This window comes from Neoarius graeffei, chromosome 15 (assembly GCF_027579695.1).
Source record: "Neoarius graeffei isolate fNeoGra1 chromosome 15, fNeoGra1.pri, whole genome shotgun sequence".
Lineage (NCBI taxonomy): Eukaryota > Metazoa > Chordata > Actinopteri > Siluriformes > Ariidae > Neoarius > Neoarius graeffei.
This window is the reverse complement of record NC_083583.1, coordinates 74868904-74886458: the sequence shown is the minus strand read 5'-3', so window position 1 is coordinate 74886458 and position 17555 is coordinate 74868904. Positions and strand designations below refer to the sequence as shown.

At 42.8% G+C, this 17555-nt stretch overlaps 1 protein-coding gene across 8 annotated transcripts in view; it reads left to right on the top strand.

The window, feature by feature from the left end:
• lrp4 (low density lipoprotein receptor-related protein 4) overlaps positions 1–6759 on the top strand; it is a 195944-nt gene extending 189185 nt beyond the window's left edge. For 4 of the 8 annotated variants that reach the window (XM_060941861.1, XM_060941857.1, XM_060941860.1 and 1 more), the window contains exon 38: positions 25–6759. In XM_060941861.1, the coding sequence (XP_060797844.1) occupies positions 25–372 (348 nt within the window). In that variant the 3' untranslated portion in view covers positions 373–6759. The remainder of the gene's footprint in view (positions 1–24) is intronic. The other 4 variants (XM_060941859.1, XM_060941858.1, XM_060941862.1 and 1 more) reach the window with 3 other exon arrangements.
• Positions 6760–17555: the final 10796 nt, after the last annotated feature.

The window sequence follows — 17555 nt, the reverse complement described above, 5'->3', positions numbered from 1 at the left end:
TGTGTGTGTGTGTGTGTGTGTCAGCAGGAGAGTAGTTATACCAACGAGAAGATCCGTATCGTGGAGGGGGTGTGTCTGCTCTCAGGGGAGGAGCTTTACTGGGAGGATCTGAAGCAGCTGAAAGTGTGTCGAGGAGGCACCTTTAAAACCTGCATGCGCACCGACACGGTGTCCTTACAGGCGAGCTCCGCCTCCCTTCAGGCAAGCTCCGCCTCCTTAGATGACACCGAGACCGAACAGCTGCTTCAGGGTGACCAATCAGAATGCTCGAGTCTGAACACTGCTCCCGTGGTCACGCCCAAACGCCACAGCATGCTCCCGGACACGGGCTGGGTCCCAAATCGCAAACCCTCCACTGAGAGCGAAGTGTGAAGCTCAGTCACACACACACACACACACACACACACACACACACACACACACACTGCACTGGCTCACCATCCAGTATCTTCAGTGGACGAACAATGCTACTATTACATCGTATATTGTTTGTTTGTTTTCAGAGAAATACGATCAGACCCGGCGCAAAAGAACAACAGACAATTTAAGAAACACTAAAATATTGATCTATCAGTATCCTGGGCACTGTTGTTGTTGTTGTTGTTGTTGTTGTTTTAAAAACAGATTATTGTGTGTAAAATTAGTTGTTTTTTTTCCTGATTCGATGGTAACCACCAGACGGTTTTTAACAGGAGGCTCCGCCCCTTGCCCGGCCCCCTTCATCACTCATCTTTCCTTTATGGACTTTATTTCTCTGGAAATCTTTCCTCAGTATAAAGTGCTGAAACTGCTCAAGGCCTCACCGGACTCGGATGGCTGACGGCGCGGCGCACACGTCCAGAGCTCCGTCGCGGCTCTTTCTCAGCCTCGTGACAGATAAACAGCCTCATGATGGAAACACGCCTTCCGTTCCTCACCGTCTGTCTCTCAGCTCCAACGTTTTACTCCCTTCTTCTCCTTCTTTTGTAAATGTAGACAGTATCGGCATCATGTACTTGATTGACAGCTCAGTCAGAAATCACACACGCCCCTTTTCCACCAAAGCAGTTCCAGGGCTGGTTCGGGGCCAGTGCTTAGTTTGGAACCGGGTTTTCTGTTTCCACTGACAAAGAACTGGCTCTGGGCCAGAAAAACCGGTTCCAGGCTAGCACCAACTCTCTGCTGGGCCAGAGGAAAGAACCGCTTACGTCAGCGGGGGTCGGAGTTGTTAAGACCAACAACAATAACAAGACGGCGAAAGATCGCCATTTTTAAGCGACGAGAAGTCATCCATTATTATTATTATTATTGTTGTTGCTGCTGCTGCTTCTTCCGTGTTGTTTTCGCTTCGATATTCGTGCCAAGGTTTATGCAAACGTAGCGACGTAACTGACGTATACAGCGACGTAATGACGTGGCTTCCCTTAGCACCGCGAGCTATGGAAAAGCAAACTGGTTCTCAGCTGGCTCGCAAGTTGAACGAGTTGTGAACCAGCACCGGCACTGGCCCTGAACCAGCCCTGGAACTGATTTGGTGGAAAAGAGGAAACATGCACGCACACACGCGTTCCTCTTCACCCAAATGTAGCTGTTCAGTCCAGACGCTGAGTGGTTTTTGCTTCTTTGCCGTTTTTTCCACATCACAACGGAACAAAACTTCTATCCTGAGATCGTGTAGCATACAACCACGACAGCGGTTCGAGTTGTGATTTACCATCTCACTGAAAATAAGAAAGCAAACGAAAAAAGCAAAAGTATTGGTACTCTTACCCCGTAGTCCTGAATGTGATTCCTGACCCGCTCCTCTCTCTCTCTCTCTCTCTCTCTCTCTCTCTCATCTCCTAACCGGATTGGACTCGTTCAGGGCAGCGTCAGAACGCGCCGGTGTTTTTCTCCTCCTGTGTTCTTGCGTGCGTTTTGCTGATGTTTATCCTGCTGAAGGCCCATGGCCTGTTTCTGACACTGAGCTTCAGAACGCCTTGATAAATCTTCTGACTTCCCGGCGATCTTCGAGCCTTCACGCTGTTCTTCCTCCCCCCTCAGACCCTTCTCTGATTTTCCTTCTGTTTGCCCGTTCAGCAGCGAGAAGCGGAACTCCATCCATTCCAGCTGGCTGCCTGACTCGTTCTAAGCTTAATAACGATTGTGCTAGTCATGTCGATCTGAACAGTCTGCGCAAACTATCACCACAGGTCAGGTTTTATTTCTTACAACTTTTCAAAGGGTACCAATAATTTTATCCGGTGAAAACCAAAGAGAAAATTTTTTCTTGACACAAAATCAAGCAGAGGGGTGCCAATATTTTTCGGCCACGTCTGTGTTTCCTCTTGTATCAGTCGCAAACAGATTCATTCATCCAGCATGCATGCCTGTTATCAGAAGAAAATAGAAATAACTCCGTAATGACTTCCTTAGCTGTTTTTTTTTTTCTGCTCCCCGGGTCGTCCTGGGTGTTTGGCGTAAGAGCTCGTTTTTAACCAAACTGTTCCTTAATCCACGGAGTCTTTTACCACAACTAAATCATCACGACGCGCCTCGATCATGAAACTGTTTTAAGTATCGCGATATGATGTTTTAAGCGTATCGCTCAGCCCATATTCAGAAGACTGAATTCCTCACAAGGCGAAAGCGTTTTTAAAAAAAAATAACCGTATGAATGAAGTGGAAGTGCCAAATGGTGTGATGTTTTCTTCACTGCATACTGTATTTATATTTCTGGAGGTGTGTCTGGATTTTTTTGCCTTTTTTTTTCTTCACATTTTTGAGTCAGTCCATGGTCGAAAACCTCTTGATTTCAGTGAATGGACACACACACACACACACACACACACACACACACACACACACACAGAGCGCTATAGATCAGTTAACTTCTCAAGTTTCAGCACAATGCTGATTTGCTGCTAACACACACACACACACACACACACAGGGCATGTGTCGATAATTGGTGTTCCAGTATATTTATCATATCGTACCGTACGATATCCACAGTATTTCAGTATAAACAATTCGACTTGCTGCCCCAGCGTGCTTTACTCAGGGCAGGCGGTGTGGACCGGCGACGCCTTAAGGGGCAGTGGTGTGAGGAACACGCAGGAACAGAGCGGCAGTGATGTAATGACCAGAGAAATTTGGCGACCTGTAGCAAAGACGTGTGAAATAACCGCTGGCCATGCAAGTGAAACTAATCAGAACTTTGAGGCGACGACCAGCGGGACTGAAGGATACCACTGACCAACCAATAAATATACAAGAGGGTTACCGACGCAACCAGAGCCTGGACTGTCCCCAAGCAACCAACTGCCAGTTACAGTAAAGTGTCAGCAAGGTTTCTGTCTGCCTGTGAACTGCGGTGATGACGTCACCACGGTTCACTCAGCGCGACGGTGATGATGTGTCTAAATCGGCTGATGTTCTTCTCACGGTTACATTTAGCTCGAGAACGAGCAGGAATCACCTGTCCGTTTGCTTCTTGCTCCATGAGCTGCCTCAGAGTCTGAGCAGTGACTTGATTAGCGGTTCAGCTTGCGGAGGTGTGTGTGAGACTGCTGGAATAAACATCAAGAAAAATCCCAAATCAGACGAAGGCCTTTGTTAGGAACACAATCAGAACAGGCAGTCATGGAAACTTCAGTTCAGAATTTTTCTTTAAAAAAAAAAAAGTGAAGAGTTAATATCGGCACATGCCTGCCACACACGCTAGGGTGCATCCGTCGCCCTCACTTTCATAAAACCTGATGCGTTTTTGTTCGGGTGTTCCTTTTCACCAGTAAAGACATCCTGTAGAATTTTTGGGCCATATTCAAAAGTCTAATGGTGGCACCATGAGGTTCATTTTTTGCCAAAAAACACTTAAGGCCCCGGTCACACCGCCCGAACTTTGCTGGCGCGTTCCTTGAACGGTAGGGAGGGGGGGCCGAATTTCGACAACGCTTGTCACCGCGCACAAAATGGGAAAAAAAATCGAAAACACTGGCGTTTGCTTAGCGGTGCACCACTGAAGCCGGCGTTGGTTTAGCGGTAGCGAGCGTTGGTTTAGCGGTGACGCGAGCATTGGTACAGCGGCGTTCTGCGCATGTGGGCTTTGGCTCGGTGGGGGTATAAAGTTGGTTTAGCACCAATCATAGCAAGTCTCTCAGCATCCATGGTGATACAGTTTTACTGTAACTTTGAGCAAATTCGATATAGATGAGGTCTGAACTCAACGGCAGCTCGATTCCAAATGAGCTCCTGGTCCATTTCTCCCCGTATTTATAGCCAAATTCTGGTCCCGCTCCGACACCTCTATACCAACGCCAAACCAAAGTTCATCGCCGCCATGGATAGCTGCTTCAACGCCCGACACCGTTCCAGCAACCCCGTGTCCGCTCGTAAAACGCTTACAACCGCTCCACCGAAGTTTGTGCAACGTTTAATCGCCGCCCGGGCAACGCTGGCGAAGCAGCGGTGGTCCAGCGTTCAAGATTTCTGCGTTGGCCTAGCGGACCCAAGCGTCCACGAACTTGCGTCTAGCGGTGCCAAACTTTGACTGGGTGTTGGTGGAGCGGGGGTGAACTTTGCCGGGGCGGAAAATTGCCCCCTCCTCGCCGCTCGCAATATTTTGTGCAGCTCAAAACTTTCGGAGCGGTAGGAGGGCCCCTCGAGAAACATCAGTGGTGGCCGAGCGTATACGGCGTTGCTTTAACGGGGGCCAACTTTTGTTAAACGGTGGTGAACGGTTACGAGCGGTGATGAATTTTTTTCACCGCTCCAGCAAAGTTTGGGCGGTGTGACCGGGGCCTAATGTTTTCGCGTAAGGTTTGAATCACAATGTTGGACTCCGTTTATTGATTTCTTGTGACCCAGAGATCGTGTTAAGAACCTTTGCAAGGGATTGAGAAGCATTAATGTGATATATCTGATGATCATCTGCTCTCAGCACCAGTGTCACAGTGGGATGGCTTGGCATCTTAGCAGAGGATAAAGGCAACACTCTCAAACTTCATTGTGACAAATGATGTGGCAGCGCGTGGCGTTAAACTAACCCAGGAGAAAGTTGGTTCTGCCACAGTAGAAGAAAGATTCCAGAACATTGTGCAAGTTGTATCTTCAGTTGTCTTCAAAACAGGTAATCCAGCAGCATTATAACGTTAATAGGGGCTCGCATACCGTATGCATAGGCGGCAAGCTTAAAACCAGGCTTACAGCATTGATAGATAATGCTAGTGACACCCTAAAATAAACCTCCAAATATTTTTAGACATACTGTCTACAGTATCTAAGATATTTGGTATACTCTATAAGGTGCCATAATGTTTCATGAAAAGTGATTGAAATTTTGTCATAAAAGTTGTAAAATAGCAGCTTTTTCCATAACTTTGAGCTCCTGGTGCCGCCATTAAACTTTAGAATTGTGTCAAAATATTTCACCCAGTGTGTTTTCTCACCAAAAGGAGCATAAAAACAAAAATGCATCATGATCGGAGGAACTTTTCATTTTTAGGGGGCAACTGATGCACCCTAACACACACACACACACACACACACACACACACAGCGAGGCCAATAATCCGGCCAGATGGACTCGGCAGCTACTTCAGCCTCCGCTCTCGGCTTTCTCTAACACGTCCATGTAACCCGCTTCCTGTTTGACCGACAGATTTCAAGATGACTGACGCAAAACCAGTTGTACAGAGTTTAAACTGCAGAGATGCATTTCTGTCTGTTAAAATAAGTTTTATTGTTGTTGTATAGTTCCTTTTTTGTACAAAGGGATTTTTTTCTTTTTTCTTTTTTTTTTTTACTCGTGTTAAAGGGATTGTGAGCATTTTTCTAATTTATTCACACAAAGTCAGACGGATTCAGCTTCGTTTTATGTTTTATTTTCTTCTCTGTGTCCAGGTTTAATAGCATCAATAATAATAATAATAATAATGTTTTATATTTTAGAGATGGTGTTAAGTGTTTTAGCAGCTCTGCTTGTCTTCATTAATCCATTTTCATAAACTTTTAAAAAAAATACTAAATTAGCTATGAGTTCCGCGCAGCAAAACTCAGAAGTGTCCAGCATGTCACTGACCTCACAGCTCTTCATGTACTCGCTTCAAATCATGGCAGTTTTAAATAAGTGATTTTTGTACGGTAAAATAGCTGTTATAACAGAGTTATTACTGTACTCTATTGGGGTTTATAAAAACGAACCACGAAGGCAGTTTGTGACGGCTATTTAAACCAAAAACTCGGGTACGTTTTTGTTTAAAAATGAACATTATGACTGGTTCTGTGATGATTTGATGCACGAGCTGTAGGAAAGCTGTGTTTATCAGGATTTTAAATCCCGTGAGCTGTTTCTAAACACGGACTGAACAGCAGCTTCTGCACTCGGAGAAGAAATAAAACGGTGAATCGCTCCTCCTGACTTTGTGAAAGCAGATTTAAAAAAAAAAAACATTTAATTGCCAGAACGCTCGACAGTCCCTTTATCTTGACTCACTGGAAAGGATTTAATGAACCACTTTCTCTCTTTGTTTTTTTTTATTGTCCACGCCATGTTGATGATGTGCCAGTTATTTAACAGAGTGCTCTTTTATGTCTCAGAAAGATCAGTACACATGTAACTGTTGTAAAGTTAATTAAGAGATATTTATAATTCCTTTGTTTGGATGTCACTTGGATGTAAATATGAAAAATCTGTATATGAATTTTCTGCTTTGCGATACTAACAAGCCGTGTTGCGTGACCGTGAATTACTTCTTTCCTATCTTTTAATATAAAACTGCATTTGCATTTGAATAGAAATGTAGTGCTTTGTTTTGTTTTGGGGTTTGTGTGTGTACCAAACTGTGCATTTCTGAAATGTGATTTAATAATAATAATAATAATAGACCTGATTTTTATGAATTAAATAATCCACAGATTGAACCAACAACCGAAACAACCCTGTACTCCTCCTCATCTGCAACGTGCATTTCTTTCAATACACACAAACTTTTCATCTCAGTCCAGCCTGAAAGCCAGAGCCTGAGTTTCTGGATGAATCGTTATCAGCATATCTCCGTATTAGTAACGCAAAATGTCATCTGAATCAGTGAGTGCGTTTACATGCACATAGAGAAAATCGAATTTCTGCCGTAGCTCGACTGAAATCGAAGTTCTAAATGCCATGGAAACACCTTAGCTCGGCTGAAATCGAAACGAACTGGATTTCTCGTAATCGAGCTACGCGACCTAGATTATGCGATTGTAGCCGAGCTACTTAGTGCATGTAAACCCTATCGAGCTACGGAGTCGAGCTACTTACTTCCCTTCCGGGAGTGACGAGACCACAAGCGGGAAACACAACAGCCTCGGTCGGCATGACGAGCAGCAGAAGAGGTCAGGAGGAACAAGGAGACAAAAAACAAAAACAATTGAACTTTTTGTGTGTTTATTAAGACATAAGTTAAATTGTAAGCAAAAAATGGACTTTAGAAAAATATACAATTGTGCAAAATAAGTTGTCTTACAAAACAGTGGTCTGTGCAGGACAGTTTGTAGCCAACAGGTGGCAATGACACGTGGTGTGAATGTAAAGTGGAAATCACTCCTCTTCTTCATGACGACAACCGGAAGTGTACCAACACGATGGGGCGTGTAGCGCCACCTGTGGCTCGGGTGCACAATGTACCTCACACCATAGATTTACATAGAAGACTAGATGCCTCGTCAACGAAGTCAAACGTCCGCACATGGCGGCCATCTTACCTCAGACAGCTGGCTTACCCATTACATTGTGTTGGTAGCGATATGTACTTTTCAGATGACCGTAACTTCCTCAAATTTCAATCGATATTCAAACGGTTGGGTTTGTTATATAAAAAAACCAAACGGAAGTATGTATTTATGATATTAATGATGAATAATCATTTTATGTTTTAAAAAAATACGCATAGCTTGGCGAAAATATTTCAGTATACTACAGACTGTAAGACAGGATGCATGCTGAAATTCCTGTGCTGTGAGAAGCCGAACACTGCATACTTATGGATAACTGCGGCCTTAGGACAAATAACCATACAATTTATTTCCAATTTTTAGTGAAAATATTTTTACATGTGATAGGGCCGTAGGGGAAGCTAAAGTTAAATAAACAGCTTACTCACTTCTGAAACTTCAGAAATACTTCATCCACCTCAAAAACCTAATGCACTCACAGCATAGCATAATAACAAATGTAAACCCACATCATAGCATAGAGTAGAGTGGGGGGGGGGGGAAGCCCCCCTTAAGGAAAATTCAGTTTTTCTCCAAGTTGAAATGAACCATGTGTTTAGTTTAATCATAGTTTTTGACAACAGTGACATGAACAATAATGCCACCTAAAGTTAATACTTAATTTTTTTTTTCTAACAAAAACAAACATTGTGCCAAGGGGGCCTTTTACCCCCCCCCAGTGGGGTAAAAGGCCCCCTGAGGTGGGGCAATAGGCCCCCTCACTCAAAAAAAGCTGTTTGGATAGCAAAAGTGTTTACTTAAGCCTATAATGTGAAAGAAACAAGAAAATATCCCTGAATTAATGAATAGATGCATTATTTTATTATATTTCACATTTTAATTTCATTTTTTTTAAAATTTCAATTATTTTTAATATCAAGTTCAAATTACTTGCTTTACTCAACCAGGTAAGCGAGATGTTATTAAAAACTATGTATCTGCTATTCAGAAATGTATGAAATACAGTAATTATGATAAAGGAAACGATGCCCCCTGGGGGCCATTTACCCCGCCATTAAGGGGGCGTTTTACCCCACAAACTACACTTTTACAAAAAAGCGTCTTACTTTCAAAATGTGATTCAACTTTTTATACCTAATGTATTTTTTTTAACGTACTGACTTGTCTACTCATACCACATACACAGCTGTGATATCTGATGAAATAGCAGCTATCTAAATACAGTTTTACTGATATCTGAAAATTATATCACTTACCATGAAATTTGATTTCTCTCCGCTGCGTTGCTGATATGCGATCCACAGTGGATATTTGTATATCCCCGTTGTCAAGCCAGTCCATAGCAACAATAGAAATGTAACTTTGCGCCATCTGGTGGTTATTTTGGGTAAAACAGGCTGGGGGCGTATTACCCCACAGGGGCGTATTACCCCACTCTACTCTAATAACAAATGCACTGCCCGAGTAAGTAATAGTATAAAACAGTGACAGCGACTCACGGTAGTTTGTGACAAGAAAAAGCATTTCATTAATCACATGTGGTTATACTTCCAAGGATAAAAAGATATCTTTACATTTACAAAAAGAACATTCAAAGCTGATTATCATGTCAAAGTCAATATATGTTAGCACAGAAGATTGAAATTTCATTTGACCAGGCTCCAATGTGCAGTTAAAATAAAACTAAACATACGGATATAAACATCTACAATTAAAACACACACATCATCTTGTCATCAAAGTCAGTACTTTGATTTCCTGTAAATCATAATGTGAGTGCTGGGCTGTGCTGTGCTTGCGTAAGTCTTCATACCCCTTGTCTGTGGTAAGATGGCCGCCCTGTGCGGACGTTCTGGAATACGCGGTGAGGAATCTAGTCTTCTGTGTAAATCTATGCTTCACACAATAGCTCGATTTCCTTGTGTGCATGTAGGATTGGATTTCTCTGGCACCCCTGCTGGGACCCTTAGCTCGATTACCGACAGTAGCTCGATTTGGATGTGCATGTAAACGCACTGAGTGTTGCAGTCGAGTCACTAAACCTCGAGTCCGAGTCCAGTCTCGAGTCCCCACTGTTCAAGTCCGAGTCATTAAAAAAAATTTGAGTTGAGTCCAAGTCCAAGACTCCGACTGCACCATGTGACGGTGTCTGTTTCAGCACCATTATCATGAGTTTGATCCTGAACATGGCGTATGAACAGGTGAATGTGCTTCTCTTTATCAGGGAGTGTGAAGTATTCTGTCAGAGATGGTTGGGAGACGGATGGAAGTGCAGAAGGTGTGAAAAATCGTCAAAGAACATGGTTGATGTAAGACCATTCTTTTTAGAAGGAGGAGGTCTATAGATGGATATAAAGCGAAGAGATTTATTTCCAGCACTAACATTGATGTCAAGACACTCCATAGCAGTAAATTTACACAATGGCTCGTTCTCAGTAATACTGAGGCCTTTCCATGTTATCACTGCAATTCCACCGCCAGTTCTATTTAATCTAGGTAGATGAGTGATTACATGAGTAGGTAATGCATTCATAAAATCAGCGATAGTCCGGTCGTCTCGACCATCACCGTTCAGCCAGGTCTCAATTATAACCATAACATCAATTTGGCGGGAAATTATAAAATCACACAAACTGGTTGATTTGTTCTTCATGGAACGAGCATTCCAAAAAGCGAAACGAACTTTAGGACTATACGAAGTTGGAATCGTTTTAAAGATGTTCAGATCTGTTCTTTCTGTGATTCTTGAATTAGTTGGAATGTGTATCAAGTTTTGAGAACCAAAACAATGCTGATAATTATATGCAAAATCACGATGAGGCCGTTGAGCCGTAACACGTGAAGCAATATTACTGTATGAGAGTTAAAGGAGCCAGGCATTGAGACCACTAGAACTAGAGGCAGAAATTGTTGCCTGGGCCAAAGCGGGAGCTAAACAGCTGAATTGAGTCCGACGGCAAAATCAGGATAAATACTCCAAGGGCGAGGCCAAAAACAACCAAGATAGATAGATATCAAAAAACGGATATCTAATATTAAATTCAAATTAATAATGATAAACATGAGTGCATAAAATCCAAAATAATGAACGACTAAAAACCAGTGCAGCCTTGCTCATCGACGCATAACAATGACGTCACCAACAAACAACATTAAAAAAAATTTGAGTTGAGTCCGAGTCCAAGACTCCAACTGCACCATGTGATGGTGTCTGTTTCAGCGCCATTATCATGAGTTTGATCCTGAACATGGCGTATGAACAGGTGAATGTGCTTCTCTTTATCAGGGAGTGTGAAGTATTCTGTCAGAGGTGGTTGGGAGACGGATGGAAGTGCAGAAGGTGTGTTTATTAATACAAGTGAAGACGGCAAACAATCCAGAACGGCAGGCAAAATCGTAAAACAATGAAACAGGCGATAGAGGCCCAAACAGGCTATCGTAGACTCAGCAGGATCAAAGACGAGAAACAGGAAATCGGGGATCAGGAACCCAAACAAGGAAATAAGGCTCAGTAACATGTCAGCAACACAACTCAATACTTCGCAAAGTATGTGCGTTTTCACAGTCTTTATATCGGCGCGCTGATTGCATCTTAATCCTGTGCAGGTGTGAGTTGTTTCCAGCAAGCGTGCGAGAGTCCGCTTGGTGCCCGTGCGCTGTCCGGAGCGCGCCCGAGAGTCAGTCTGATGCATGTGCCAAGGCGCGCAGGTGTGACACTCTTACACAAAATTAGTATAAAAATTAATGTAGATATAAATATCTTAAGCCAAATTATTATGGCATGTTACAAAAAAATAAAGAAAAAAATCCGAGTCTCCAATTTACGAGTCCGAATGCAGTTAACGTACGAGTCCGAGTCATCAGTGCGCAAGTCTGAGTCCTTAAAATTAGGGCACGAGTCAGGCTCGAGTACCACAAGCCTGATCTGAATTAAAGTTACTCCTCCATCATACACCATGTAAGGAGTAAAAACCTTTACAGGACATTAAACTTTCAGGAGACTCGAACTTCCTCCTCTCACCCTACTGTATTTAATTCAAGGGCTCTGACTGACTCAAACTGCAAAATCAATAAAATTACATACGCTGATAGATTTAAAGGACCCATGGCATGGTGGTTTGTTGATGCTTTAAACGGGCTCGTGGAGGTTTCCGGATGTTATATCCGCAGCCTTTCTTGAAATGAATCCTCGGCACGTAAATATAGCCTCCTGGGAGAAAGCCCCATTTCAGCGCTTTTCCCAGTGCGTTGTTTTGCTAATGAGAAGCAGGAGGCGGGGAAGGGTAGAGGGTGGGGGCGGGCCATGGGGGGAGGGGGAGGGGCTTGACCAAGCTGCGCACACACATACTCGCTGCTATCAGCGCCTGTAGCCACGCTGCTAAGACAAAACCCCGTTCTCCCTCGGACTCCTTTCGTAAACTCAACGTGACACAGAGAGTGAGAGTGTTCGGAGTGGTAGTTTACGAACATATAATACCCTAGGCTTGAACACGCACTCCATAACCAAAGAGGATAGAAGCAGCAACTACAGCAACATATCGCTTATCCAACAGAAGACATGCATTGCGGAGCAATAGTCAAACATAAGCTCATAAATTACAGTCAATTTCCAGACTAAACTCAGTTTAACAGAGCATGCTGCATGCTCTTTAGTTTTGTAGCGCAGATTACCTGGCTAACTGCAGGAAGCGGTTAGCTGCACAGCTAATGTAGCCATTGCTAGGCTAACGCACCGATTTTAAAACACGGCAAAACGACCAGTTATACACTTACTTGTTGGGTGTTTGTGGCTGATGCGGCAGGGATGCTTGGTACGGACCCAGGCTTCAGTGACAGTTGATGTGCAAAACCTGCCCTGTACTGTCCCAAGTTGTGGAAACATTCCTCAGGAAAATGCTTCCGACAAACATGCACCGTCTTAGGTAGACTCGACAGCGTATTATTGAAGTAAATAAAACTAAGCCACTGCGTCTTCAGGGGCTCTCCCGTCGGCAGTAAAAACAGACTCTTTTCTGTGTTGTCACATCCATGTACAGCGCAACTTCCATGTTTCGCTTGCTTAGGTGATGCCATGTTGTTGTGTCCTCTATGGTCTCCTCACTACAACTGGGCGGGGCAATCCATACAGTGGGTGGGAATCCAGAGGGGGGGCGTGGGGATCATCTCCCTTGCTGATGTAGTAAAGGGAAGAGCTTATCAACGCGCCGTTTTGACGTGCCATTCTCAAATGTTGGGCATAGTTTGGTTTACACATTATGAAATTTCTAGCCACTGGGGTGACTTAAGAAGGTCAGAGGAACTCATTTTAATGTTAAAAAACCTCAGAAAGTGAAAATTTCATGCCATGGGACCTTTAACAAAAACAGTACCAAGTGTGCATTAAGAAAATAAAATTGTTTTTCAGCGCGACTCTGCTGGAGAAAATGCTGCAGGTATTTGTGAGGTAACTGACTTCAGAAAGCCCACCGGACATCACATTACACACTTCTTTTTTTGGGCGGGGTCCGTCCTCCTTCAGTCCTCTGCTTTTATTAATCAGAGCCTAAAAAATAGTTGTGTTGTTTTTGGTCACCAAATTCTATAAACAAACAAATAAGCTCAGGTGACAACAAAAACACAACAGATTTCAATATGTAGTCATTTATTTCCCAAAAGGTAAAAAATAAGTACACCCTGTAATTCAGTAAAATGTACGTAGCACCACTTTTAGCAACAATAACCTGAAGTAAATGCTTTCTGAAGGAGTTTATCAGTCTCTCACATCATTCTGGAGAAAATTTGTCCCAGTCTTCTTTACAACATTGCATCAGTTCCTTGATGTTTGAGGACATTCATTTATGCACCGCTCTGAAGATCCCACTGCAGCATCTCAATGGGGTTGAGGTCTGGACTTTGACTTGGTGGTTCCAACACCTTGACTTTTTTCTTCTTTGGTTATTCAGATGTTTGATTTGCTGGTGTTCTTGGGATAATTGTCCTGGAGCATGATTCAATTTCAGCCCAGCTTAATCTGCTGGACAGATGGCCTCCCATTTTTCTCAAGAATATTCTGGTATAAAATGGAGTTCATCATCGTTGTCCCAGTGAAAGTTTGTGAACCCTTTAGAATTTTCTATATTTCTGCATAAATATGACCTAAAACATCATCAGATTTTCACAAAAGTCCTAAAAGTAGATAAAGAGAACCCAGTTAATTTGGTGACTGACCCCTTGAAAATGGTTCCTCCAGGAACGATGACTTTTCAGTTGTCAAGACAACGGAAAAACTAAAATACAAAAACAGAAAGATACGTCACAATACTTTTGTGCACAAAACAAAATGCTCTTGTATTTTAGTTTTTCCGTTGTCTTGACAACTGAAATGTCATCGTTCCTGGAGGAACCATTTTCAAGGGGTCAGTCACCAAAGGGTTAAACAAATGAGACAAAAATATTATACTTGGTCATTTATTTATTGAGGAAAATGATCCAATATTACATATGTGAGTGGCAAAAGTATGTGAACCTTTGGTTTCAGTATCTGGTGTGACCCCCTTGTGCAGCAATAACTGCAACTAAACATTTGCGGTAACTGTTGATCAGTCCTGCACACCGGCTTGGAGGAATTTTAGCCCGTTCCTCCGTACAGAACAGCTTCAACTCTGGGATGTTGGTGGGTTTCCTCACATGAACTGCTCGCTTCAGGTCCTTCCACAACATTTCCATTGGATTAAGGTCAGGACTTTGACTTGGCCATTCCAAAACATTCACTTTATTCTTCTTTAACCATTCTTTGGTAGAACGACTTGTGTGCTTAGGGTCGTTGTCTTGCTGCATGACCCACCTTCTCTTGAGATTCAGTTCATGGACAGATGTCCTGACATTTTCCTTTAGAATTCGCTGGTATAATTCAGAATTCATTGTTCCATCAATGATGGCAAGCCGTCCTGGCCCAGATGCAGCAAAACAGGCCCAAACCATGATACTACCACCACCATGTTTCACAGATGGGATAAGGTTCTTATGCTGGAATGCAGTGTTTTCCTTTCTCCAAACATAATGCTTCTCATTGAAACCAAAAAGTTCTATTTTGGTCTCATCCGTCCACAAAACATTTTTCCAATAGCCTTCTGGCTTGTCCACGTGATCTTTAGCAAACTGCAGACGAGCAGCAATGCTCTTTTTGGAGAGCAGTGGCTTTCTCCTTGCAACCCTGCCATGCACACCATTGTTGTTCAGTGTTCTCCTGATGGTGGACTCATGAACATTAACATTAGCCAGTGTGAGAGAGGCCTTCAGTTGCTTAGAAGTTACCCTGGGGTCCTTTGTGACCTCGCCGACTATTACACACCTTGCTCTTGGAGTGATCTTTGTTGGTTGACCACTCCTGGGGAGGGTAACAATGGTCTTGAATTTCCTCCATTTGTACACAATCTGTCTGACTGTGGATTGGTGGAGTCCAAACTCTTTAGAGATGGTTTTGTAACCTTTTCCAGCCTGATGAGCATCAACAACGCTTTTTCTGAGGTCCTCAGAAATCTCCTTTGTTCGTGCCATGATGCATTTCCACAAACGTGTTGTGAAGATCAGACTTTGATAGATCCCTGTTCTTTAAATAAAACAGGGTGCCCACTCACACCTGATTGTCATCCCATTGATTGGAAACACCTGACTCTAATTTCACCTTCAAATTAACTGCTAATCCTAGAGGTTCACTTACTTTTGCCACTCACAAATCTGTAATATTGGATCATTTTCCTCAATAAATAAATGACCAAGTATAATATTTTTGTCTCATTTGTTTAACTGGGTTCTCTTTATCTACTTTTCAGGCTTGTGTGAAAATCTGATGATGTTTTTGGTCATATTTATGCAGAAATCTAGAAAATTCTAAAGGGTTCACAAACTTTCAAGCACCGCTGTATATCTCTCAGCTTTAAACAGTCCAACCTTGGACTGAGTGTACTGGGATGTTCAGCTCCTTAGAGGATTGACAACCATCTTGAAGGCTCTCCATTTTTAAACAGTCCTTCTGGCTGTCAGATGGTGAATCTCACATTGTTTGGAGATGGCCTTATAACCCTCCCAGACTGATAAGCAACAACAGTTGCTTCTCTGAGGTCATGGCTTATCTCCAAGATGTAGACACACACCTGAGTGCTCCAGAACACCAAACTGCCAAAAGTTCTGCTTTTATAGAGGTATCATTTCTTGATGATTAACAAATCTTAATCTCACTTCATTTGTAACACCTGGCTGCTAATTACGCTAAGTGTGAGTGTGGAAGTATGAAGGGTGTACTTCTTTTTGAAAAAATGACTTATTTTGTCAGTTTAACTTATTTGTTTATAGAAGTCGGTGAGGATCATACAACTGTTGTTGAATGAAAACATAGAATTAAAGAAGGGTGTACTTTTTCCCCATGACTGTATATGGCCAAAAGTATGTACACTGACCATCTCACCCAGAGGTGGTTCTTCTCCAAACTGTTGCCACACGGTTGGAAGCACTAAATTCATTTGAGAAAATCTTTGTATGCTGTAGCTTCACAGTTTCCCTTCACAGCATGACAATGCCCCTGTGCCCCTGGAGTGGAAGAATTCAAATGTCCTGCACAGAGCCCTGACTGAACTCAACCCCACCGAACACTTTGGTTTCTGTATAAACACCTACCTGTTCTGGGAATAATTAGAAGTACAATGTCAAAAGGCATAATGTGTGTCAATTTGAAGTGGATATTTGGATGAGAAGTTTATGAAATAACAAAAACGAAAGTGTCTGAATACTTATTTCCCCTCAGTGTAGATGAGGTAGTATGACCAATTAGGAGGACAAGCTGAACGGCATGAATGTAGGACTTAGTAAGGCCCTTGATATGATTGTATTGTTTCTGGTGTAAGTGTGTGTGTGGGTGAGTGCTCAGCAAGACCTAGCTGTTATACAACCCCAATTCCAAAAAAGCTAGGACACTGTGCAAAACATAAATAAAAACAGAATGTGAAGATTTGCAAATCATGGAAACCCTATATTTCATAGAAATTAGTACAAAGACAACATATCAAGGGCGGCACGGTGGTGTAGTGGTTAGCGCTGTCGCCTCACAGCAAGAAGGTCCTGGGTTCGAGCCCCGTGGCCGGCGAGGGCCTTTCTGTGTGGAGTTTGCATGTTCTCCCCGTGTCCGTGTGGGTTTCCTCCGGGTGCTCCGGTTTCCCCCACAGTCCAAAGACATGCAGGTTAGGTTAACTGGTGACTCTAAATTGAGCGTAGGTGTGAATGTGAGTGTGAATGGTTGTCTGTGTCTATGTGTCAGCCCTGTGATGACCTGGCGACTTGTCCAGGGTGTACCCCGCCTTTCGCCCGTAGTCAGCTGGGATAGGCTCCAGCTTGCCTGCGACCCTGTAGAAGGATAAAGTGGCTAGATATAATGAGATGAGATGAGACAACATATCAAACGTTGAAACTGAGAAATTTTATTGTGTTTTGAAAAATATATGCTCATTTTGAATTTGATGTCAGCAACATGTTTCAGAAAAGTTGAGACGGGGCAACAAAAGACTGAAAAAGTTGTGTAATTCTAAAAGAACTAATTTGGTTAATTGTCAACAGGTCAGTAAGATGATTGGGTATAAAAAGAGCATCCCAGAGAGGCGGAGTCTCTCAGAAGTAAAGATGGGGCGGGGTTCACTGCTCTGTGAAAGACTGCGTGGGCAAACAGTGCAACAATTTTTTTTTCTCTGATTATCTTTCTATTATAGTTTTCAAAAAGGGCACATCAAAGACAAATGTACAGATACTATAAGGATGGAGCATAAATGAAAGTAACAAGAAATACAAATAATAAAAAAGAAAGAAAAAAATTATACACACACATACATACACACATATACAATTATAAAATAATA